Source organism: Lissotriton vulgaris, assembly GCF_964263255.1.
Source record: "Lissotriton vulgaris chromosome 12 unlocalized genomic scaffold, aLisVul1.2 SUPER_12_unloc_1, whole genome shotgun sequence".
Classification (NCBI taxonomy): Eukaryota; Metazoa; Chordata; class Amphibia; order Caudata; family Salamandridae; genus Lissotriton; species Lissotriton vulgaris.
Window position 1 is genome coordinate 1,548,845 of NW_028240611.1, and position 26,799 is coordinate 1,575,643.

At 53.3% G+C, this 26,799-nt stretch overlaps 1 protein-coding gene across 2 annotated transcripts in view; it reads right to left on the bottom strand.

The window, feature by feature from the left end:
• Nucleotides 1-26,799, bottom strand: part of SGTA (small glutamine rich tetratricopeptide repeat co-chaperone alpha) — a 209,925-nt gene that overhangs the window by 14,805 nt on the left and 168,321 nt on the right. The window contains exons 5-10 of one of the 2 annotated variants that reach the window (XM_086947834.1): nt 25,202-25,306; nt 16,191-16,329; nt 8,182-8,244; nt 4,034-4,071; nt 2,242-2,337; nt 1,867-1,990 (exon numbers count right to left, since the gene is read on the bottom strand). In XM_086947834.1, coding sequence (XP_086803960.1) covers nt 1,879-1,990; nt 2,242-2,337; nt 4,034-4,071; nt 8,182-8,244; nt 16,191-16,329; nt 25,202-25,306 — 553 coding nt within the window. In that variant the 3' untranslated portion in view covers nt 1,867-1,878. The remainder of the gene's footprint in view (nt 1-1,866; nt 1,991-2,241; nt 2,338-4,033; nt 4,072-8,181; nt 8,245-16,190; nt 16,330-25,201; nt 25,307-26,799) is intronic. The other variant, XM_086947835.1, reaches the window with a different exon arrangement.

The following is a 26,799-nucleotide window of genomic DNA, read 5'->3' on the forward strand; positions in this document are numbered from 1 at the left end:
CAGGGTCTGTATGCAAGTCAACCTCGTGGCATTGGGCAGCTCTATGGAGTAGCGGATTAAACCCTGTTGTGTCCTCCGGAGGGGAATGCCTAGATGTCATCCTGTGGGACCTTAGGGACATCAGGCGTGTTGTAATCGTCACATGGATCAGGAGAAGAAGGTGGACTAGGATTCCCCTAGTGGCTCATGGTCTGCACCCCCCCTCTGTGTCATCAGAGGTGTCATCATCGTCCATAGGTGGAGGAGATGGTGTAGGAGAATGATGTGGTAGGGGAGGTGGTGGAGAAGGTGGAGGAGGTGGTGGTGGAGAAGGGACCCTGAGAGAGATGTGGCAATGTCCCTCTTTTTAGGTGGTGGGGCCGGTGCAGGCATATCCAATGGTCTCTTCTTTGAACTTAGAATGAGATGACCAGTTTTAGTGTATTTCAGAAGTGTTTTTGTCTAGGGTCTGCTTTAAAGAGCTCTTCTGATGGAGGCTGGTATTTCGGCGCCAACTGTTTCAGTTCGGTAGACTTGCGCGGCACCGATTCCGGAACGGTTATGTGGTCTTTTGGCTTGGAGCCATGATGTTTTACAGTATCTGCGGCTGCCTGTGGAACCGGTTGTTTTTTCGGTTCCGAGGCTTTTTTCTGCTCTTAAGGGTGTGAATCGGAACCTTTAGGAAGCAGCTTTTTGCTCAGCTCCGAGTGTTTTTTCGGAGTCAATGGGTCAGTGTTGGCAGGTTTCGGTGCGGAGTTTTTGGATGTGGAGGCAGCAATCGGCACAGAGTAGGAGGTCGGTTTCTTTTTCGGTGCCGGTGACCGGGTGTCGGTACCAATGGCTGACTCGAGCCCAAGTGGCCTGAAGTCTTTAATAGGCTTCTCTGCCGAGCCCGAGGACGGGGCATGGGAAGCAGTCTCTCGATGTGCACCTGGGCTCGAAGGTGTGACCAAAGCCTTTTTCGATGGTGTATAGAGGGGGTCAGGGTCGTCGTCTTTACGTATGACCCGCTGCGCCAGAGTGAGTTCTTCAATGTCAAGAGTCCTCGACTTCGGAGGCGCTGTGTTCTTCGACCCACTCCTGTTCTGTACGTCGACGCCCTCTTGGAAGATGTCATCAGGAATGGATGTCGATGAGCGAGCCATTGTTCTTCGAGCTCAACAATCCCGAATGTCTTTTTGGAGCGGAAGGAGGCACAAGCTGCACAGTTTCTGGCCTTGTGCTCCAGTGAAAGGCAGAGGTTACACACCTCATGCAGATCAGTTTAGGGAAACTTCGACCCACATTGAGGACACTTCTTGAATGGAGTCTTTTCCATGAGCCAGATGCCAAGGCCCAGGTAGGCCCGAAGGCCCTTGTCGACAATCGGAATTGAGGACTTAGAAGTTGGAGAGCTGTGCGACGACTAGGGTTCGCGATCGAAACAATACAGTTGAAACGGGTGAAGGATAGCGCGTCGAAAGTGGAATCGGTGACGGTTCCGAACTGGAGCGCGAGAAAAACATCCGAGCCCGATGGCGAAAAAAAAACGATCTGAAGATGGAGCCGATGCCCATGCGCACTATAGTCCAAAGGAGGAGTCACCTATCTCGTGACCACCAAAGACTTTATCAAGACAAAAACAACTGCAAACATCCGGGCCCAACACCAGATGGCGATCTATGCATAGTGTGTGATCTGCAGCTCATATGCCTCGAACAGAACAGTTATTCCTTTCACATCATGTTATTACCTGTTATCATGAGTGTAACTAGATATTTCCACTAACTAATGGTCAGAACCATTATTCCATTCCTGGTATCTAACCAATTAAGTTATTGAGAAACTTCTAATGGGGCCTCAAATGTCTTCCTCGGAGCTCTCCACTGGCCCAAGGTGGGAACTCACCGGGCATCGGCACTACTGCTGCTCCTCATTGCTTGCGCTGGGCGTGCGACTCCGCATCTGGCTCCGCAGTTGTTCAATCAATTCTGGATTTTGCTGCTGCATCTGCTGAGCAAACTGCTGACCCCTAAAAAGGATGACCAAACACATCTTCACATAGCTAGGAGTTCAAGCTTTAAATCGCCGGGATTGTGTGTGTGTTCATAGCAGCAGAAGAAGACCCAACACACAGTACTTCACTCACACCAGTTCAGACCGTAACAATACCTTGTATCAGACACGTGCGCGTGAGGATCTCAAAGGAATTCTGTGTCCAAATACTTGCAATCCTCACACTGCAGGCACCCAGCACACCACAATGTAAAGGTCAACACTCACGCTTGGATGAGGCTGGAGAGGTCATTGGAGGATGGGTTAGCACCTGCCGCAGCTCCACCCAAGGGATTCTGGTTTCCCGAGATCATGCCCGTCATCCTGCAAAGACCAACATTCACAATTAAAAAAACACAAAAAAAACTCCTTTTATTTCAACCATTAACTAAATATGAGTCAGACTTAACAAATAGACTTCTACAGCTACGTTTGAGCACGGCAGGTATTAAACACGAGGAAGCTTGGATAAAGCTGTGCCTGCTGAGATGAAGAAACAGACCCGACTTTCCAAACAACTCTTCGGGTGAGTGATACTTCGAGTGGTTTTCATCTGGCCTGCTTGTGCTGGTATCCTGAACGATAACGTGAGAAATGAGGAGAAAGTGTGAAAGGCTGCCGTACTGAGGAGGAAAGACGCACTACAGGAGGTGCGAGGATGCGGCGGAGAGGGCAATGTTTTTGGAGGAAGACCAGGCAATAAATGTTGTTCCTGGTTTGGAGGAAGGCAAGTTTTTAATCTGCGCCTGTCCCTTAAAGGGGTGTGTGGAGCAGAGGGGCTAAGCGTAGTTATGTGTTAGCTAATATATTGCACATCAGAACAGGATATGGGAAGGGAGGTAGCATTTAAAGAAATAGTAAAAGTGATAGAAAGGGACCTATTGCTGATGAAAGCATCTTGCATGGATGGTCACAGAAATACTTATTTACTTTTGCTGAATTCATTCATCTGAGTTTAATCTCAGACACCTAATGGAAGAAAATCCATTGGAACGATTCAGATTTCTCTGCAGAAACCAGGCTCTGGGTACTTTAGTCAACATAACAAGGACTTTTTTTTAAATGATTTTGATCCTTCTGGAAACACCCTGATCACTAGCACCTTGAACAATAATCAACTATTCTGTTTCCTTGTAGGCTAAGACAGCAAAAGGCATCACCGTGAGGTTTAAAGCGGCCTCCTGTCAGCCCAATAAGGCAGACACTACAGCACTGCTCCTGCTGTTCTCGCTTATGGTGACAGACATCTATGTAAAGGCGGAAGAACACATTTCCACTACTTTTTCTTATAAGATAACCTACTCATGCAGCGGCTAATTACAAATGACACCATTCTGATGAGGTGAGTAATCTAGATCAGCACAGATGGTCGAGTGTTCAATTGTAAACTCGATCTCTTGTAAGGAACCCTGAAATTGTTGCACGAAGCAACCAGCATCTCCGAGGAAACAGCAATACCACAATAGTCGATCCTGTGAGGGCGCCTTCAGTAGTTATGTTGCTGTTATTTTCCTCATCACCTGTTTAGCAGCGGACTGGAAGAAACGTGCACGCTAATGTGCTGCTCCGCTAAATCCACAGGCTTTGCCACAAGGCCCCTACACTTGGGAGTCTACGGTTGAAACAAGGGTGTTCGTCACCCAACAATATCTCTGCCACCGACCTCTTCTCAGTATCTCATTCATATACCCTTTGTTTTAAGCACCCATGTGTTCCTAACATCTTTTTATACTTTTGGCCTATATTCTGTTAGTGGGATGCAGAGACAGATGGTGCCTTGTGCGTTGGACTTCTTTGATACCTGGAGAGACGATGACCCTCTGTGTTTCCGTATGTAACATTATTTGGTCATAGAGACTTTTCAATGCAGAAACACTCATGGCAGAGCTATTACAGACAAACAACAGAGTTCAGAATCATGAAGAGAATGTGAATCTACAGCAGTTGTAAAAGGCAAGAACCTTGAAACTTGGTTAGACACTAAACAGAAAATGTGCGTTCTTCCTGGAACAAAACTTACAGTTGCTGAACTTGAGGATTGTTCATTAAGTTGGAGGCCTGCAAAGAAACGTAGGTTCAATGATCACCAATATCTGTCATAGTACACACCGCAATCATGGTAAATGGAAGTTACACCTTAGAACAAAGCACACAGTAACCAGCATGCACGCAAGCACATATATTCCCGACTTAACACACACCAGGAACTGAGAGAAAAAAGAAGTGTAGAAACAACAAAGCATTACACACAAATCCTTAAATGGAAACTATCAAATCACACAGAGACAGCAAACAGCAGAAGGCATCCAGATTAGAGTAAAAGAACGAGTAGAATAAATACCCAGACTGGCATGCCGATGCAGAGCAATAATGAGAGCAAACACACTCGAAAGAACCTCCTCAAGTAATGACTGATGCAATCTGTATCCGCCACAGGACCATGCAACAAGTTCAATTTACGAATAAACACGCACACCAGAGAGACATTAGCCACTAGGAAACACATATAAAGTAATATTAACAAACCAAAAAGCGACAACAGCAGTAAACATTCTTCAGAACTAATAGAACTATCAGGACCACAAACGCTTCAAATAATCACAACGACTGAAGAACATAAAATAAGCCATAGAAATAGATTGACATAATGGAACCGAGACGATGTGCTACGCACTGCACTCAGAGAATTGAAAAGTGTTACACCAAACATCCATGGAAGAGCACAGTGCCACAAAGAACAGCAACATGTTACATGCAAGCAGTTACATAGAAGAGCATACTGTTATGAAATACACCCAGGGAACCAGTAGGCATGTATTAAACAATGCACCCAAAGAAAAGCAAACTGTTACGCAACACGCCCATGGAGTCAACAAAGGCCAGAGGAACAGCAAACTCTCGCATGATGCACTCAGAGGGGAGCAAACTTACAGAAGGAACCCGCGAACGAAGGACCGGAGGAACAGCAAACTCTAGCACGATGCACTCAGAGGAAGCAAATTCACAGCCGGAACCCACGAACAATGGACCCGAGTGTAGGAAGGTGCATATCTGACTAAATGGTTACCACCAACCTTTTGCCTAGTGTTTTGCTGGTTTTTGACTTAGTTGGCCTGGGATCCTGCTATTCGGGGCCCCAGGCTATCTGCTCTCCCTATAAAATGGACTCCATGTACTTTAGGTACATACTTGATTGGGTATTGGGTCACCTTTGTGAGCACCTGTATAGTGTACCATAGGTACCCAGGGCATAGGTGCATCCAAGACCTATCAGGGGCTGCAGCATGTATTATGCCACCCCTGGCTGGCCATCCCAACTGACACCACAGGCTGATCACTCAGCTGGGGCAAGGTGGTGTAATCACCCCTTACTTAGATATAGTATGCCTATATCTGCCCTTATATATAGACACATATACACCTATAAGTCACTCCTATGGCAGGCCTTGACAATCCTGAAGGCAGAGTGCTTGGTTTTATGTGAGATGGTGCTCTAGCATGAGCTGAGCCCTTCTGCAGCTTACGGAACCATCTCCTTATAGCTGTTCTATGATATAGTCATACCATATACTCTTAAGTGCATTATAATCCTCGCGGTTAATGATAACTTTGGTTTAGCTTTATCAAAACATGTCGTGTAAGGTGTCAAACACTTTGGAATACTACCCCCCCACCCCCCGCCAGTCCTGGCAGCGGGGGTAGCATTCACCCTTCTAGAGGGAGAAGACATGTAGTTACTGCTTTACACGGGTAAAGTTAAACAGAGCCTCTGCATCACATAATGGATGCTGCTGCCACAGACACAAGTCTGACCTCCTGCTGCTGGACAAAACTCCAGCAGGGGAGGCTTGGACAATAGGTTTCCTGTTGAGGGAGGTGCTAGCACCTCCCCAGACAGCCTGTAGTGTATTGGGGCAGGGTGGGTTGAATGGAAAGATGCTTTTCCAGACACTGCCTGGGGCACACAAGGTGCTCCATGCATAGCCCGGTTCAAACCAGTTGCTGGGGCACTCCAGCCCCGCTCTGGCGTGAAACTGGACAAAGGGAAAGGGGTGTAACCACCCCCTTCTCAGGTCCACCCATAGGAGGGACCTAGCAGGCAATCCAGCCCATTTTCAGAGTATAAAGATAGGTGCTGTGTCCCCAGGACTTTAGATTATCCTGGAACGAAACTTTGAAACTAAACTCTTGGACCTTCAACATTCTATACCGACTAGAAGACGGAAGACATCTCCCTTGTGGTCAAGGAGTGACCACCCTGTGCAAACAGGCACCACCAGTAACTTGCCGGTCTGCTTTGTCGACGCTCCAGACGGATCCTGAAGACTCAACGACTCAGGAACTGGACTTCCAGACTTCTCTGACTCCGACCCACACCCACAGCAAAGCTGAGACCCGTGGCGGACACGAGAGGCGTGGGACTGGACACCCTGGACATCCTGCATTTTGCTAACAGTGCAACTACCGAGGCACCCTCGCAGTTGTGCATTGGGGTACGAGAAGCCCCAGACCCGAGCGCTATTTGCACCAAAGCTCAGCCCTCCACGAGTGCCGCGTGGGGCCTGCTCTTGCATTTCAGCTCACTGCGTCTTCCCGGTTGCTAGCCCATTGTCTAGTGAGCCCTCTGAAGACGAACCTTCGAAACTAAACTGCTTTCCTGGTTGCTCTAGGCTTGCTCCAGCTTCCCTACAAAGGAGAAGCTCCCCAGACCTTGCTGGTCTGACCTGAAGCCAATCTTCACTTCCTGCGTGGATTGCGTTTGCTAAGGCTTGTTGAGTCCAATCCGGATACCGACACCGCAGTCAACTAGATCCTTCGTGGGACAGCTCAAGCCCAGCTCCTGGGCATCGTCGACACCTCCAGGTCCTCGTAGCTACAGAGACAAGCTTCACCTCTTCACCTGAAATCCACTCGACATCCCCTGGTTCCTTCCTGGTCACTGGCTAGTGACCCAAACTCTGTCCCCTCTGCTTTCAGGTTCTTCAGTTCTTCGATCCGCCCTTGGATCCACCCGGACACTCTTCCTTTGGCCCCTTGCAGCACTTCTTTTGCAGATCTCCATTGAAAGCATCGACAAAACCCGACACGAAAAGACACCAATGCACCCGGCTTCCCTGGGTGAGGTAACTCGAGTACTCCGGTGCTCCCGTGGGTATTGACTCTCCAAGTGTCCTAGTTTAAAGGGGTTTTGTCGTAGTCCATCCGGAAGTGCCCTAAAACAGTAACTTTGTAACTTCTTCGTTCACCATTATAATTCAATGGTAACTCGCGACACTGCAGGCGTCTCCCGTGGGTCTCCTACTTCCTAACCTTTGGTCGTCTAGTGTAGCCCCAGCGATTCCCTAGGCCCTAGGCCTATTCACTATTTCTGAAGTGGTTCTTATATGACTTACTTAGTATATGGTTTGTGAGGCCCCTAGGGCATAACTGTATTTGTGCAACTTATCGTATGCTAATTGAGTAACTTGTAATGTACTTCGATCTCTGACCTCATAAAGAGTCCAGAGGGGTTGTGTTAGAAATAAATACATATAGATTTGATATATACCTTGTGTGGGGTCCTTGCATTTGGTATTCAAGGGATTATAATTGGTAAAACAGCGTGCTTTACATGCTCTTTGAAGTCTTAGCCTATGACTGCTGGTCCATGCTACCCCTAGGATAGCTTGTCTAGAAGGTTGACTTTACAACCACCATCAATAAGGGTCGTTTAGACTGGTGCAAGGAGCCCACTAGAATAGTGGACATCATATGCCAGGCTAACTTCTCACACCAAGGAACAGCAAACTCTAGCACGATGCACTCAGAAGGAGCAAACTTACAGAAGGAACCCAATAGACAGCTGCAAGAGTTGGCTCAACTTTTATACAGTGCCCTCAAGGAAACACTGGACAGCAAGATTTACCCTAACTTAACAAACCTTCCAAAAAATGATGTGGTTGCAAAAGAAGCAGCAGCAATAAAAGCAGGGATAATTCTTGGGAGCTCAAGTCAGAGAAGGCATTTCACAAAAAAATCCTAGATGAATATTGTGTCATATACCTGAGTTTGATATCTCGGACAATGGAACGTATGTCACACCATCTGCACCATCATTGTCAGGGCGGAACACGTTTAACAACAGAGCAGACAAGTGTAAAAGGGGGGTGGGGTGACAAACACACTCACCATACTCATAAAGCCGGGGTTATTCAGCCAGCTGGCCAGGTCGAAGCTTGGCGGGGCAGCACCCTATGACAACAAAAGTCACAAAACTCCATGAGACGGATAGAAAGTGCCTGTGAAATAACTAGGGTAGAGGCAATGGTTAGTCACTGGAAATGAGTGTAGCTAGAAGAGTAAGGACAGAAAACAGAGAATAAAAGCTTGAAAAGAGAATGCAAAAGTCTCAAGTTCATGAGAGAGGACACATGCCTCAGAGGCTGGACATGTGTGCATCAGTGTTGGACAGGCCACGTGAAGGGCCGCTCTCCCCCGGCTCGACCAGGCCCAAGCCCGGTCACGCAAGTACCACACACCACCATTGCACGTCCTCCGTCCCCTCAGGGACCCCTGCCTTCAAACATATCGACCTCATGGGCCCGATCCACTGCCGGCCCACGCGCCCAGCCTGGGCCGCCATCTTGGACACTTCATCACGAGGCCGCCTGGCCCCCGATCGACCTCAACCCTGGGCCTAGCCCGGCCTCAGACATTCCGGCACCACCCTCCACCCAGGAGGTGAGCGGGCTACTTGGCAAGTCAATGGGAGAAAGAGGTGCCGATGGCTCTCCCCCGCCAAGTGCCGCTCGCCCATCACCTCCCCGGGCGCTGGCTCCACCCCCCTGCTGGGTGTCTGGACTCCCTCATCCCGGACCTCCCGACCTCCAAGTGCGAGGGTCCGGACATCAAAGCACGCCAGCCCTATAACTGGGGCAGCTCCAGAGCAGGAAGGCAGTTGTATCTTGGAGTCGAGAGACGTAAAGAGGAACTCATCCTGGACGGACTACTGGCGCTGCCGTAGCTCTGTCCTGTGCACCATCATCCTGCCTGTTGGCGCTGCCACAGCCGTCGTAACCTACAGTCTTCATCGTCGTCGGGACCTGCTGGCGTGGCCGCGGACCGTTGTAACCGTCACCTTTCACCGGGACCTGCAGGCTCCGCCGCGGACCGTCATCTTTCCTTCATCCATCTCGGGACCTGCTTGGCTCCTCCACGGCCCGATCATCTCAACGCCGAGCTCGAGGATTGAGAGCTACTTCGTACTCATTGGTAATTAAGACTGTCCCGCTACCCCTTTCCTCAGCCAAAGACTTGAATCGAGGGGACCCCTGAGTCCAGACCTCCTTGTATCATACCATCGTAACCTAAGAATTGCATATAAAGTCTCGTTAACCTTCAGTCTTGTGTGGTGTCCGTCTGTGGGGGGGAAGTTACTTGTCTGTACAGTCGTTGGAGGCGGCTCTCCCCGGAGACCTCTCCCCGTAATCTCGGCCGACCTTCCCGGTCCGTCTAACATTGGTGGCCAGCGACGGGATCCGAATCACCGCATAACGTACAGAGAGTAGCTCACCCCACAACGAACCACAATGACAACTAAAGAAAGCGGATCAACTGAGAAGTTCCAAAGGGAAAAACTAGAGGAATACAGTCATCGTGAACTAAAGCAGTTCTGCATCGAACTAGGTATCGCTACCACCGGACTAAGCACCAAGGACGATTTTAAGCATGCCCTAGAATCTTGGGCAGAGACCAGGGATGCCGAAGCCCCTGAGCAAAGCACCGCGAACAAAACCAGCACGGCCCCTGAAGGGCAAAGAACCGGTCTCTCGCAAGACGAAATCCAAGAAAGAGAAAAAACCCGACTACACGAGCTAGAAATGGCCCGACTCAAGATGGACGTAGAACTCAAATTGGCCGAACAAAAAATCAACTTAGAGCACCTACGTCTCCGGGAAGAAAGAGAGGAGAAACAGAGACAAAGGGAGCTCGAGGAAAAGAAACTGGCGTACGAGCACGAACGGAACCTAGCCGAGATCAACCTGCGCAAACAGAATAAAGAGTTAGGGGTGCCCGAGAGACCACACACCCCAGGGACCACGGAAAAAAAGGTACACATCCCCAAGGATGTGGTCCGAGAATATTTCCGAGAAGACGACATCCAGCAATGGTTTAAGGCCTATGAAATCGCTATGACTGCACACCGGATCGATAGAAACGATTGGGGAGCCGGCCTATGGGGCAGATTCCTCAATGAGGGCCGCGATACCCTGTTACAGCTCCCAGACCACCAGATGACCTCCTACGACCATATGAAAGCGGCCCTCCTCACCCGCTATGGCCTCACGCCCGAGATGTACCGTCAGAGGTTCCGAGACTGCACACGCATACCGGGTACAACTTGGGTGGACTATGTCACGTACTTTAGCCGAGCTTTCGAAGGCTGGATCAAAGGAAACAACGTCACGACCTACGAGCAGCTGTTCAATCTGATGGTATGGGAGCATCTGTCCAACAATTGCTTCATTGAACTACGCCAACACCTCCTCGACAGCAAGTTAACCGATCCCCGGCAGCTCGCAGCCGAAGCTGACCGGTGGGAGATCACCAGAGTGGGCCGGAATGGGTCCTACGAGCAGAGCAGGAACAACAATGGTCACTACCGACCCAGAGGAGGAGGAGGGGGCCAAGGACGAGGAAGAGACAACACTCCGGCCGCCCCCGCTACCAGCACCACCCCCCCGGCCAACCGGGGCAGCACCCCGGCGCGACCGGGGTACAGAGCCAATGTCACGTGCCACCGATGCCAACGAGTCGGCCACTATGCAAACGACCCAAGCTGCCCGCAGTATCAGAGTCCAAAACCCTGCCAAGTGGCCGCCGCGGCACTAGGGGAAGAACAGATCTCCGAGGAACAAGAAACAGGCAAGCAAGAGTATCAGGAGTGGGAGCCAGCCGCCATGACTCTCGCGTGCTTAGGGGGAAGAGACATGGTCCCGCGGGTCCCCCTACCCGCTAACACCCGGAAGTACAGCCAATGGGTGAGCATCAATGGACAACGGGCCGAAGCCCTTCGGGACACCGGGGCCAGTGTGACAGCCGTCCGCTGTCACCTGGTGACCCCAGAACAATATCTACCGAACATTCTCTGCCCTGTGCGATCAGCCGACAACTCGGAAAGTCTGTGTCGGATGGCCTGCGTCCCCTTTGAGTGGGGAGGGGTCTCCGGCATGTTGAAGGTGACGGTCCGAGACGACGCTCCCGTGGACTGCCTCCTCGGAAATGACCTAGAGAGCTCCCCGTGGGCAGCCGTGGAGCGAAAAGAACACTTGGGGATGTTAGGCGTCCCGGACTGGGCGTGCGTCACCACCCGGTCCATGGCCGCCCGTGCCAACCATCACCCGGAAGAACCAGAATGGCCGGCGCCACCGCCTCCGGTCGCCCCAGCCGAGACCTCCGACCATGACACCCCCCTCGAACCTGCTCAACCTTCCGACCTCGCTAACCTTGACCAGTGGGCCCAAGAGGGGGGGCCCACCCAAGAACAATTTCGCCAGGAACAGAAGACCTGTCCCTCCCTAGAGGGACTTCGCCAACAAGCGCTCGCCCAAAGCGCAGGGGATACCTCCGGAACTCATTGGGTCTACTGGGACAGTGATCTGTTGTACAGCGAACAAAGAATCGCCGAGCTGGGGGCCAACCGAGTACTAGTAGGGCCCCTCCGCTTTAGAGACTTTCTGCTAAACCTGGCCCACGATGTCCCCCTGGCAGGGCACCTGGGACAAGATAAGACCTACAGTCGCCTAGTGACCCACTTCTTCTGGCCCAAAATGAGAAACGATGTGCACCAGCATTGCCGATCTTGCCCCACGTGCCAAGCCAGTGGGAAGAGCGGCCGCAAACTAAAGGCCCCCTTGCAACCTTTTCCAGTAGTCACGACCCCATCTGAGAGGGTCGGAATAGACATTGTGGGACCCCTGGACCCGCGTACAAAACAAGGCCATCGCTTCATCCTGGTGCTAGTGGACCACGCCACCCGCTACCCTGAGGCTGTTCCTCTCCGGACCGTGACAGCCCCAGTGGTCGGCCGGGCCCTGATGGGGATCTTCTCCCGTGTAGGGTTCCCCCGAGAAGTCGTCAGCGACAGAGGCACGAACTTTATCTCTAAATACATGAAATCCCTCTGGCAACAGTGTGGGGTCACCTACCGATTCACGACCCCCTATCACCCCCAAGGGAACGGACTTGTTGAGCGGTTCAACCGCACGCTAAAAGGGATGATCGGGGGATTGGAAGAGCCCCTCCGTCGCCAGTGGGATGTGCTGCTACCGTGCCTCCTCTTCGCCTACCGAGAGGTCCCACCGAAATCCCTAGGCTTCAGCCCATTTGAACTGCTATACGGGCACCCAGTGCGGGGGCCGCTCAGCCTGATCAAGGAAGGCTGGGAGATGCCTCCGGCCAAGAACCCTCCAGATGTCTTCCGGTACCTCCTCACCCTCCGCAACCAGTCCCGGCGGTTCAGAGACCTAGCAAAAGCCAACCTAGAGGCCAGTCAAGAGGACATGAAAAAATGGTATGACCAGAACGCCTCATCCATTGAATTCGAACCGGGACAACAGGTATGGGTAATGTCCCCCACGGAGCCATGCGCTCTCCAAGACAAATGGACGGGGCCCTTCAAGGTAATCGAGCGCAAGGGCCCTGCCACCTATCTGATCGATATGGAGTCCTCCCGGAACCCACTCCGAGTTCTCCACACCAACAGACTGAAACCCCACTTTGCACGAACAGAACTCAGCCGACTGATGGCCACAGACAATGGGGTTGAAGACGACTCCGAGCCTCTCCCTGACCTCCTGCGGACCCAGGAGCAGGACGGCTCCGTGAATGGGGTCCGACTCTCGGAGACCCTCACCAGAGAACAACGCCAAGAGTGCCAAGCCCTCCTGTCACAGTTCGCCAGTCTGTTCTCCCTCACCCCAGGTGTCACTTCCTGGTGTGTGCACGATGTGGACACCGGCGACAGCTCTCCTATCCGCCACCGGGCCTACCGCGTACCTGATCGGGTACGGGCCTGCATCCAGGCGGAAGTGGCCAAAATGCTCACGCTCGGGGTCATCGAGCCCTCCGACAGTCCATGGGCCAGCCCGGTCGTACTGGTCCCCAAAGCAGCCGCCCCCGGAGCCACACCAGAACTCCGGTTCTGCGTCGACTACCGGGGCCTGAATGAAGTCACCAAAACAGACGCACACCCCATCCCCCGGGCAGATGAACTGGTCGACCGAATGGGAGCTGCCCGCTTCCTCAGCATCTTCGACCTGACAGCAGGTTATTGGCAGATCGGCCTCACCCCCCGAGCACAAGAACGTTCTGCCTTCTCCACCCCCGATGGCCACTACCATTTTACGGTCATGCCCTTCGGCATGAAGAATGCCCCAGCGACTTTCCAACGGCTCGTCAATCAGGTCCTGGCGGGGCTCGAAGGGTTCAGCGCCGCCTACCTCGACGACACCGCTGTGTACAGCCACCATTGGACCGAGCACCTTCACCACCTCCGAGCAGTGCTGCAAGCCCTTCAGCGAGCTGGCCTCACGATCAAGGCCAGCAAGTGTCAAATTGGACAAGGGTCTGTGACCTACCTCGGACACCAGGTGGGAAGCGGCCTAGTGGCCCCTCTACAGCTGAAAATTGCCGCCATCCAGAACTGGCAGCCCCCTATCACCCAAACCGAGGTACGAGCCTTCCTAGGCCTCACGGGCTATTACCGAAGGTTCGTGAAAGACTATGGTACCATAGTGGGGCCTCTCACAGAACTCACGTCAAAGAATCAGCCCAAGAAAGTGAACTGGACCTCAGAGTGTCAAACGGCATTCGAACAGTTGAAGGCCGCCATGTGTTCCGCCCCTGTGCTCCAGGCCCCCGACTACAGCCGGGAGTTCATCGTCCAGACGGACGCCTCCGACCAGGGCATTGGGGCGGTCCTGTCTCAAGTGAACACCGAAGGCCTCGATCAACCGGTGGCCTTCATCAGCCGGAGACTCCTACCACGGGAGCAACGCTGGAGCACCATAGAGAGGGAAGCCTTCGCGGTGGTATGGGCCCTCAAGAAGCTCCGGCCCTACCTTTTTGGCACCCACTTTCGGGTGCAGACCGACCACCGACCCCTGCAGTGGCTGATGCATATGCGGGGGGAAAACCCAAAGTTGCTACGCTGGTCCATCTCCCTGCAAGGTATGGACTTCACAGTCGAACACCGGCCCGGGTCAGATCACGCCAACGCGGATGGCCTGTCCCGGTTTTTCCGCCTCGACGAGGAGAGTCCCCAAGAGGATGGGTAGCTCTCCCCGCCTTCAGCTGGGGGGGACGCATGTTGGACAGGCCACGTGAAGGGCCGCTCTCCCCCGGCTCGACCAGGCCCAAGCCCGGTCACGCAAGTACCACACACCACCATTGCACGTCCTCCGTCCCCTCAGGGACCCCTGCCTTCAAACATATCGACCTCATGGGCCCGATCCACTGCCGGCCCACGCGCCCAGCCTGGGCCGCCATCTTGGACACTTCATCACGAGGCCGCCTGGCCCCCGATCGACCTCAACCCTGGGCCTAGCCCGGCCTCAGACATTCCGGCACCACCCTCCACCCAGGAGGTGAGCGGGCTACTTGGCAAGTCAATGGGAGAAAGAGGTGCCGATGGCTCTCCCCCGCCAAGTGCCGCTCGCCCATCACCTCCCCGGGCGCTGGCTCCACCCCCCTGCTGGGTGTCTGGACTCCCTCATCCCGGACCTCCCGACCTCCAAGTGCGAGGGTCCGGACATCAAAGCACGCCAGCCCTATAACTGGGGCAGCTCCAGAGCAGGAAGGCAGTTGTATCTTGGAGTCGAGAGACGTAAAGAGGAACTCATCCTGGACGGACTACTGGCGCTGCCGTAGCTCTGTCCTGTGCACCATCATCCTGCCTGTTGGCGCTGCCACAGCCGTCGTAACCTACAGTCTTCATCGTCGTCGGGACCTGCTGGCGTGGCCGCGGACCGTTGTAACCGTCACCTTTCACCGGGACCTGCAGGCTCCGCCGCGGACCGTCATCTTTCCTTCATCCATCTCGGGACCTGCTTGGCTCCTCCACGGCCCGATCATCTCAACGCCGAGCTCGAGGATTGAGAGCTACTTCGTACTCATTGGTAATTAAGACTGTCCCGCTACCCCTTTCCTCAGCCAAAGACTTGAATCGAGGGGACCCCTGAGTCCAGACCTCCTTGTATCATACCATCGTAACCTAAGAATTGCATATAAAGTCTCGTTAACCTTCAGTCTTGTGTGGTGTCCGTCTGTGGGGGGGAAGTTACTTGTCTGTACAGTCGTTGGAGGCGGCTCTCCCCGGAGACCTCTCCCCGTAATCTCGGCCGACCTTCCCGGTCCGTCTAACAATCAGACAGACATAAAAGAGCAGAGAGAGAAAAGGGGAGAGAATGTAAGCACACACAGAACGGGAGGCAGAAGAGAGGAATGTGGCCAGAAGAAAGCTCACCGACAAAGGAAGTAAAGCCAGGGTAAGTGGCCTAGATCGGCAAAGATGGAGTTTTGGGCCAAACCCAAGACAGAAAAAGAGGTCTGATCAGACACAGCAGAGTGGTGGCACAGACACAGGCACTGGGCAGACACTGGGCAGAGAAAAGGAGACAATGGGTCGCTTGCAGAGGGGGGCAGAGAGCAAAGCGGCCTGTAAAAGTTACAGGGCCCTGCAGCAGTGCATAATTTGAGCAAGTTGTTTCTGGTGCTCGACAACCGCACTTAAATGTCAACACCGGTGCTTATGACAGTCTGCAACATGGTAGCGCTGTCTGTCTAATTTAGAGATAAGCACAAAACAGTTGTTTATTAATTCAGTGTACATTAAAAATGACGACTACCTGCTTCCCAAGCCTTTCTAATAGGTTTAGGAGTGTGGAATAGTCTGATTGTCACACTTGAAGGAGTGTGATGGTTCGTCGTTGTGCCGGTACTGTCACTGGCAGTGAATGCAGAAGCCGCAGAGGCCTCCACGACTAGGGCCCTGGTACTTCTTTAGTCACAAATTAAGCACTGCCCTGCAGGAAAGCTTAGAAGCAGATCACAGAAAATATGGAGTGGAATTTATGGGGATGCAGATGGATCCAGGACAGAAGGAACTGTAGGAATTTACAAAGGCAAAGACCACTTACGGGGCTTGGCAGCTCTTTCATCTTCATCTCCGCTATCTTCAAGTTGGACTTATAGGTGTCATTGTCTGGATCCAACTCCAGGGCTCGTGTATAATAAGTCACCGCCTCTGTGTATTTATTCAAACTAGACAGAGCCAACCTGAATGAAAAGAAATACAGGCAAAGACTTAGAGGCTGCTACAGTCTAACAGATGCAGAAGAGCAACCAAAACTAGAAAATACAACCATGTGATAGTGACCAGGCTGAGTAAAGATGAGGGTCTGACTGGCTATGAGCAGGGAAACACACCGGGAAACTCAGGACATGCACCAGTGACCAGACTGAGCAACCATGAGGGTCTGACTGGCTATGAGCAGCAACAGGGCACGGAAACACACTGGAAACTCAGGACATGCACCAGTGACCAGACTGAGCAACCATGAGGGTCTGACTGGCTATGAGCAGCAACAGGGCACGGAAACACACCGGGAAACTCAGGACATGCACCAGTGACCAGACTGAGCAACCATGATGGTCTGACTGGCAATGAGCAGCAACAGGGCACGGAAACACACCGGGAAACTCAGGACATGCACCAGTGACCAGACTGAGCAACCATGAGGGTCTGACTGGCTATGAGCAGCAACAGGGCACGGAAACACACTGGAAACTCAGGACATGCACCAGTGACCAGACTGAGCAACCATGAGGGTCTGACTGGCTATGAGCAGCAACAGGGCACGGAAACACACCGGGAAACTCAGGACATGCACCAGTGACCAGACTGAGCAACCATGAGGGTCTGACTGGCTATGAGCAGCAACAGGGCACGGAAACACACCGGGAAACTCAGGACATGCACCAGTGACCAGACTGAGCAACCATGAGGGTCTGACTGGCTATGAGCAGCAACAGGGCACGGAAACACACCGGGAAACTCAGGACATGCACCAGTGACCAGACTGAGCAACCATGAGGGTCTGACTGGCTATGAGCAGCAACAGGGCACGGAAACACACTGGAAACTCAGGACATGCACCAGTGACCAGACTGAGCAACCATGAGGGTCTGACTGGCTATGAGCAGCAACAGGGCACGGAAACACACTGGAAACTCAGGACATGCACCAGTGACCAGACTGAGCAACCATGAGGGTCTGACTGGCTATGAGCAGCAACAGGGCACGGAAACACACTGGAAACTCAGGACATGCACCAGTGACCAGACTGAGCAACCATGAGGGTCTGACTGGCTATGAGCAGCAACAGGGCACGGAAACACACCGGGAAACTCAGGACATGCACCAGTGACCAGACTGAGCAACCATGAGGGTCTGACTGGCTATGAGCAGCAACAGGGAACGGAAACACACCGGGAAACTCAGGACATGCACCAGTGACCAGACTGAGCAACCATGAGGGTCTGACTGGCTATGAGCAGCAACAGGGCACGGAAACACACTGGAAACTCAGGACATGCACCAGTGACCAGACTGAGCAACCATGAGGGTCTGACTGGCTATGAGCAGCAACAGGGCACGGAAACACACCGGGAAACTCAGGACATGCACCAGTGACCAGACTGAGCAACCATGATGGTCTGACTGGCAATGAGCAGCAACAGGGCACGGAAACACACCGGGAAACTCAGGACATGCACCAGTGACCAGACTGAGCAACCATGAGGGTCTGACTGGCTATGAGCAGCAACAGGGCACGGAAACACACTGGAAACTCAGGACATGCACCAGTGACCAGACTGAGCAACCATGAGGGTCTGACTGGCTATGAGCAGCAACAGGGCACGGAAACACACCGGGAAACTCAGGACATGCACCAGTGACCAGACTGAGCAACCATGATGGTCTGACTGGCAATGAGCAGCAACAGGGCACGGAAACACACCGGGAAACTCAGGACATGCACCAGTGACCAGACTGAGCAACCATGAGGGTCTGACTGGCTATGAGCAGCAACAGGGCACGGAAACACACTGGAAACTCAGGACATGCACCAGTGACCAGACTGAGCAACCATGAGGGTCTGACTGGCTATGAGCAGCAACAGGGCACGGAAACACACTGGAAACTCAGGACATGCACCAGTGACCAGACTGAGCAACCATGAGGGTCTGACTGGCTATGAGCAGCAACAGGGCACGGAAACACACCGGGAAACTCAGGACATGCACCAGTGACCAGACTGAGCAACCATGAGGGTCTGACTGGCTATGAGCAGCAACAGGGCACGGAAACACACCGGGAAACTCAGGACATGCACCAGTGACCAGACTGAGCAACCATGAGGGTCTGACTGGCTATGAGCAGCAACAGGGCACGGAAACACACTGGAAACTCAGGACATGCACCAGTGACCAGACTGAGCAACCATGAGGGTCTGACTGGCTATGAGCAGCAACAGGGCACGGAAACACACTGGAAACTCAGGACATGCACCAGTGACCAGACTGAGCAACCATGAGGGTCTGACTGGCTATGAGCAGCAACAGGGCACGGAAACACACCGGGAAACTCAGGACATGCACCAGTGACCAGACTGAGCAACCATGAGGGTCTGACTGGCTATGAGCAGCAACAGGGCACGGAAACACACCGGGAAACTCAGGACATGCACCAGTGACCAGACTGAGCAACCATGAGGGTCTGACTGGCTATGAGCAGCAACAGGGCACGGAAACACACCGGGAAACTCAGGACATGCACCAGTGACCAGACTGAGCAACCATGAGGGTCTGACTGGCTATGAGCAGCAACAGGGCACGGAAACACACTGGAAACTCAGGACATGCACCAGTGACCAGACTGAGCAACCATGAGGGTCTGACTGGCTATGAGCAGCAACAGGGCACGGAAACACACTGGAAACTCAGGACATGCACCAGTGACCAGACTGAGCAACCATGAGGGTCTGACTGGCTATGAGCAGCAACAGGGCACGGAAACACACTGGAAACTCAGGACATGCACCAGTGACCAGACTGAGCAACCATGAGGGTCTGACTGGCTATGAGCAGCAACAGGGCACGGAAACACACCGGGAAACTCAGGACATGCACCAGTGACCAGACTGAGCAACCATGAGGGTCTGACTGGCTATGAGCAGCAACAGGGAACGGAAACACACCGGGAAACTCAGGACATGCACCAGTGACCAGACTGAGCAACCATGAGGGTCTGACTGGCTATGAGCAGCAACAGGGCACGGAAACACACTGGAAACTCAGGACATGCACCAGTGACCAGACTGAGCAACCATGAGGGTCTGACTGGCTATGAGCAGCAACAGGGCACGGAAACACACCGGAAACTCAGGACATGCACCAGTGACCAGACTGAGCAACCATGAGGGTCTGACTGGCTATGAGCAGCAACAGGGCACGGAAACACAGCGGGAAACTCAGGACATGCACCAATGACCAGACTGAGCAACCATGAGGGTCTGACTGGCTATGAGCAGCAACAGGGCACGGAAACACACCGGGAAACTCAGGACATGCACCAGTGACCAGACTGAGCAACCATGAGGGTCTGACTGGCTATGAGCAGCAACAGGGCACGGAAACACACTGGAAACTCAGGACATGCACCAGTGACCAGACTGAGCAACCATGAGGGTCTGACTGGCTATGAGCAGCAACAGGGAACGGAAACACACCGGGAAACTCAGGACATGCACCAGTGACCAGACTGAGCAACCATGAGGGTCTGACTGGCTATGAGCAGCAACAGGGAACGGAAACACACCGGGAAACTCAGGACATGCACCAGTGACCAGACTGACCCATGAGGGTCTGACTGGCTATGAGCAGCAACAGGGCACGGAAACACAGCGGGAAACTCAGGACATGCACCAGTGACCAGACTGAGCCACCATGAGGGTCTGACTGGCTATGAGCAGCAACAGGGCACGGAAACACACCGGGAAACTCAGGACATGCACCAGTGACCAGACTGAGCAACCATGAGGGTCTGACTGGCTATGAGCAGCAACAGGGCACGGAAACACACTGGAAACTCAGGACATGCACCAGTGACCAGACTGAGCAACCATGAGGGTCTGACTGGCTATGAGCAGCAACAGGGCACGGAAACACACTGGAAACTCAGGACATGCACCAGTGACCAGACTGAGCAACCATGAGGGTCTGACTGGCTATGAGCAGCAACAGGGCACGGAAACACACTGGAAACTCAGGACATGCACCAGTGACCAGACTGAGCAACCATGAGGGTCTGACTGGCTATGAGCAGCAACAGGGCACGGAAACACACCGGGAAACTCAGGACATGCACCAGTGACCAGACTGAGCAACCATGAGGGTCTGACTGGCTATGAGCAGCAACAGGGAACGGAAACACACCGGGAAACTCAGGACATGCACCAGTGACCAGACTGAGCAACCATGAGGGTCTGACTGGCTATGAGCAGCAACAGGGCACGGAAACACACTGGAAACTCAGGACATGCACCAGTGACCAGACTGAGCAACCATGAGGGTCTGACTGGCTATGAGCAGCAACAGGGAACGGAAACACACCGGGAAACTCAGGACATGCACCAGTGACCAGACTGAGCAACCATGAGGGTCTGACTGGCTATGAGCAGCAACAGGGCACGGAAACACACTGGAAACTCAGGACATGCACCAGTGACCAGACTGAGCAACCATGAGGGTCTGACTGGCTATGAGCAGCAACAGGGCACGGAAACACACCGGGAAACTCAGGACATGCACCAGTGACCAGACTGAGCAACCATGAGGGTCTGACTGGCTATGAGCAGCAACAGGGAACGGAAACACACCGGGAAACTCAGGACATGCACCAGTGACCAGACTGAGCAACCATGAGGGTCTGACTGGCTATGAGCAGCAACAGGGCACGGAAACACACCGGAAACCCAGGACATGCACCAGTGACCAGACTGAGCAACCATGAGGGTCTGACTGGCTATGAGCAGCAACAGGGCATGGAAACACACCGGAAACTCAGGACATGCACCAGTGACCAGACTGAGCAACCATGAGGGTCTGACTGGCTATGAGCAGCAACAGGGCACGGAAACACAGCGGGAAACTCAGGACATGCACCAATGACCAGACTGAGCAACCATGAGGGTCTGACTGGCTATGAGCAGCAACAGGGCACGGAAACACACCGGGAAACTCAGGACATGCACCAGTGACCAGACTGAGCAACCATGAGGGTCTGACTGGCTATGAGCAGCAACAGGGCACGGAAACACACTGGAAACTCAGGACATGCACCAGTGACCAGACTGAGCAACCATGAGGGTCTGACTGGCTATGAGCAGCAACAGGGAACGGAAACACACCGGGAAACTCAGGACATGCACCAGTGACCAGACTGAGCAACCATGAGGGTCTGACTGGCTATGAGCAGCAACAGGGCACGGAAACACACTGGAAACTCAGGACATGCACCAGTGACCAGACTGAGCAACCATGAGGGTCTGACTGGCTATGAGCAGCAACAGGGCACGGAAACACACCGGAAACCCAGGACATGCACCAGTGACCAGACTGAGCAACCATGAGGGTCTGACTGGCTATGAGCAGCAACAGGGCATGGAAACACACCGGAAATTCAGGACATGCACCAGGAACCAGACTGAGTAACCATGAGGGTCAGGGAGGTTACGCACATACATTATACGCAGAAGCAGCCTGTGTAAGACATACAACTATGCAAGGCCACACAGCTGTCAGGGTGAAAAAGGTTAATAGACCCCACCAGAAGGACTAAGGGGAGGAGCGGCATGAATCAGGGAGGGGACTACACACCGGTAACTAAATCTAGGGCCCACCAAAATGATGTCTTGGAAGTTTAAGTTTGAGTTGCATGTGGTTGTTGGGTAGTAGTACTTGTAAGTGTGTTCTGCCAACATCCAGCTCTAGCTGGTCAGCTGTGCGTTAGAATCACTCTCATTACTGCTGTGTCCACTGTTTCAGAAGCTGAAGAAGGCTGCACTGGTGCGTATGAGAACCATGCAGATGAGGATACGCAGGTACACAATACATCGATTAATCCTGACCCTCAGGGCACGATGTAAGTTTATTAGGATAAGGGAAGGCTGAAAAGGTGACCTAGTGATGTACACATGGAGTTGTGAACAGGATGGAGTGTTTCAAGGGTGGCTTTGGGTGTGATGACAGAGGCTTTTAGCCTCTAACAGTTCCTAATCTCTAAATATTAGTTTTTGCTGAGGTGCTGCGGCTTCCTCCTGACAGGGAGAGGAAATTAAAGTGCAACATTCTGTATGCAGTCCAAGAAAAAGAACAGCCGAAACTGAGTTTCTTGCATATTATGTTGGCTGCCCTGACTCTATATTTGTAACATGTAGTGTGTGTTTCAGCCATTGTATGTGCCAGACTTTCATTTTAACACGTCTTTTCACAACTTATTGAGATTTAAGGTGTAAAACACGCTCCAGATTGTATTGCTGCCCCCTGGCTCCCCCAGCATGAAGGTTTAAAGCGCTTAGAGATTGGTGCCAGTGCAAGTGATTGTGAACGCTCTCCTCTGTGTGATGCTTTGGAAGAGAGAGACAGCTCTGAAATGAAGACAGCGCAAGGCAGACTGCATGAGAGGCCCAAGGCAGACTGCATGAGAGGCCCAAGGCAGACTGCATGAGAGGCCCAAGGCAGACTGCATGAGAGGCCCAAGGCAGACTGCATGAGAGGCCCAAGGCAGACTGCATGAGAGGCCCAAGGCAGACTGCATGAGAGAGCGCAAGGCAGACTGCATGAGAGAGCGCAAGGCAGACTGCATGAGAGAGCGCAAGGCAGACTGCATGAGAGAGCGCAAGGCAGACTGCATGAGAGAGCGCAAGGCAGACTGCATGAGAGGCCCAAGGCAGACTGCATGAGAGGCCCAAGGCAGACTGCATGAGAGAGCCCAAGGCAGACTGCATGAGAGGCCCAAGGCAGACTGCATGAGAGGCCCAAGGCAGACTGCATGAGAGGCCCAAGGCAGACTGCATGAGAGGCCCAAGGCAGACTGCATGAGAGGCCCAAGGCAGACTGCATGAGAGAGCGCAAGGCAGACTGCATGAGAGAGCGCAAGGCAGACTGCATGAGAGAGCGCAAGGCAGACTGCATGAGAGGCCCAAGGCAGACTGCATGAGAGAGCGCAAGGCAGACTGCATGAGAGAGCGCAAGGCAGACTGCATGAGAGGCCCAAGGCAGACTGCATGAGAGGCCCAAGGCCGACTGCATGAGAGGCCCAAGGCAGACTGCATGAGAGGCCCAAGGCAGACTGCATGAGAGGCCCAAGGCAGACTGCATGAGAGGCCCAAGGCAGACTGCATGAGAGGCCCAAGGCAGACTGCATGAGAGAGCGCAAGGCAGACTGCATGAGAGAGCGCAAGGCAGACTGCATGAGAGAGCGCAAGGCAGACTGCATGAGAGAGCGCAAGGCAGACTGCATGAGAGAGCGCAAGGCAGACTGCATGAGAGGCCCAAGGCAGACTGCATGAGAGGCCCAAGGCAGACTGCATGAGAGAGCCCAAGGCAGACTGCATGAGAGGCCCAAGGCAGACTGCATGAGAGGCCCAAGGCAGACTGCATGAGAGGCCCAAGGCAGACTGCATGAGAGGCCCAAGGCAGACTGCATGAGAGGCCCAAGGCAGACTGCATGAGAGAGCGCAAGGCAGACTGCATGAGAGAGCGCAAGGCAGACTGCATGAGAGAGCGCAAGGCAGACTGCATGAGAGGCCCAAGGCAGACTGCATGAGAGAGCGCAAGGCAGACTGCATGAGAGAGCGCAAGGCAGACTGCATGAGAGGCCCAAGGCAGACTGCATGAGAGGCCCAAGGCAGACTGCATGAGAGGCCCAAGGCAGACTGCATGAGAGGCCCAAGGCAGACTGCATGAGAGGCCCAAGGCAGACTGCATGAGAGGCCCAAGGCAGACTGCATGAGAGGCCCAAGGCAGACTGCATGAGAGGCCCAAGGCAGACTGCATGAGAGGCCCAAGGCAGACTGCATGAGAGGCCCAAGGCAGACTGCATGAGAGGCCCAAGGCAGACTGCATGAGAGGGCGCAAGGCAGACTGCATGAGAGGCCCAAGGCAGACTGCATGAGAGGCCCAAGGCAGACTGCATGAGAGAGCGCAAGGCAGACTGCATGAGAGGCCCAAGGCAGACTGCATGAGAGAGCGCAAGGCAGACTGCATGAGAGAGCGCAAGGCAGACTGCATGAGAGGCCCAAGGCAGACTGCATGAGAGGCCCAAGGCAGACTGCATGAGAGGCCCAAGGCAGACTGCATGAGAGGCCCAAGGCAGACTGCATGAGAGGCCCAAGGCAGACTGCATGAGAGGCCCAAGGCAGACTGCATGAGAGGCCCAAGGCAGACTGCATGAGAGGCCCAAGGCAGACTGCATGAGAGGGCGCAAGGCAGACTGCATGAGAGAGCGCAAGGCAGACTGCATGAGAGAGCGCAAGGCAGACTGCAAGGCAGACTGCATGAGAGGCCCAAGGCAGACTGCATGAGAGGCCCAAGGCAGACTGCATGAGAGGCCCAAGGCAGACTGCATGAGAGGCCCAAGGCAGACTGCATGAGAGGCCCAAGGCAGACTGCATGAGAGGCCCAAGGCAGACTGCATGAGAGGCCCAAGGCAGACTGCATGAGAGGGCGCAAGGCAGACTGCATGAGAGAGCGCAAGGCAGACTGCATGAGAGAGCGCAAGGCAGACTGCATGAGGGCGCGCAGGTTATAAATTCAGTGTTACAAGTATGTCCACAGACTCAGTGGATGCTCACTGAAGAATATTCAGAATCTATGGATTGTGGCGCAAGATTGATAAGGCTATGCACCAATGCCCTGTGTTAGAAAGGTGCCCACGCATATGGGGGCATCTATCCCAATTGTAGGTGTGGGTGCGCAGTGTTGATTGTGTGTGTGCCATGGAGGCCTGTGCTTGGTCTTCACGTGCAATGTACATGTATGTATGCATGTGTATTTGGGCACGAACATCACATAGCAGACTTACCCCATCCTTCCGTAGGCTTTGCTGTACCCAGGGTCGATTGCAATGGCTCGCTCACAGTCCCGCACTGCCCCCACATAGTTGCCCAGCTTGCTGTAGGCCGCGGCCCTGTTGAAAGAGATTCAAGGCTTTGAGAAGCAGTCCAGATAGGTGGAGGGAAACACCGGATTTGGTCTGAATTGCAATTATGGGAGAATGTTGGAAGTGCACAGCTGGGCATGGGGTCTGAGTAGGAACAGCAGACTGTCCTGGGAGAGTGGGAAAAGAATCAAAGTTGCAGGAAGTGGTGAGAGCTGGGTTTGTGGCAAGAGGGCTGCAGTGAACAATTAAAGACAGGACCCTAGTTAGTAGCTGTCCGAGTGAGAGTGAATGACCTCAGTTTCACGCGTCATGGACTTACATGCTAAGGAAGGAGTGTGGGACGGAAAGATCATCCCTGCGGGATGGTTTAGGAACACACAAACCAGCTTCAAAACTCTAATGCTTGACTGAGTCATTACAGACGGGCACTCACTCCAGCCCCACCCTCTTCAAAGTATACATGAGCCCCCTCGCGGCCATCGCACGCCAACACAACCTCAACATCATCTCCTACGCTGATGACACTCAACTGATCCTCTCACTCACCAAAGACCCTAACACCGCCAAAACTAACCTACATGAAGGAATGAAAGAAGTAGCCTAGTGGATGAAGCACAGCCGTCTGAAACTGAATTCAGACAAAACAGAAGTCCTTATCTTAGGTACCTCCCCCTCCGCCTGGGACGACTCTTGGTGGCCAGAGGACCTTGGAAAAGCACCCATCCCGACGGACCACGCACGGAACCTGGGCGTCATCCTGGACTCCTCTCTCTCGATGACCAGACAAGTCAACGCCGTTTCATCATCTTGCTTCAACATTCTTCGCATGCTCAAAAAAACATTTCGCTGGATCCCCACCGAAACTAGAAAAACGGTCACCCACGCACTGGTTACAAGCCGCCTGGACTACGGAAACACCCTATACGCCGGTACCACCGCAAAACTTCAGAAAAAACTCCAACGCATCCAGAACGCATCAGCCAGACTCATACTAGACATCCCGCGTAAAGACCACATTTCTGGTCACCTAAAAAACCTCCACTGGCTCCCCGTCAATAAGAGGATAACATTCCGCCTCCTAACCCACGCACACAAAGCACTTTACGAACTTGGACCCGAATGCCTCAACACACGACTTTCCTTCTACACTCCCCCCCGCCAGCTACGCTCTTCCAACCAAGCCCTTGCTGCTGTACCTCGCATCAACAAAACCACCATGGGAGGAAGATCCTTCTCCTACCTGGCGGCTAAAACCTGGAACTCACTTCCCATTCACCTTCGCCTCACTCGGAACCACCTAGCATTCAGAAAGCAACTTAAAACCTGGATATTCGACATGTAATTCCCCACCCTTCTTCAAGCGCCTTGAGACCCTCTGGGTATGTAGCGCGCTATATAAATTATCTGACTTGACTTGACTTGACAATGGCCTCTCAGTGGCCATCGTCGCAGCAACGTATAGGGCAAAGATACAAGTTTCATAAGAGACATAGCAAACGTTTTCAGCAGGAATAGGTCCT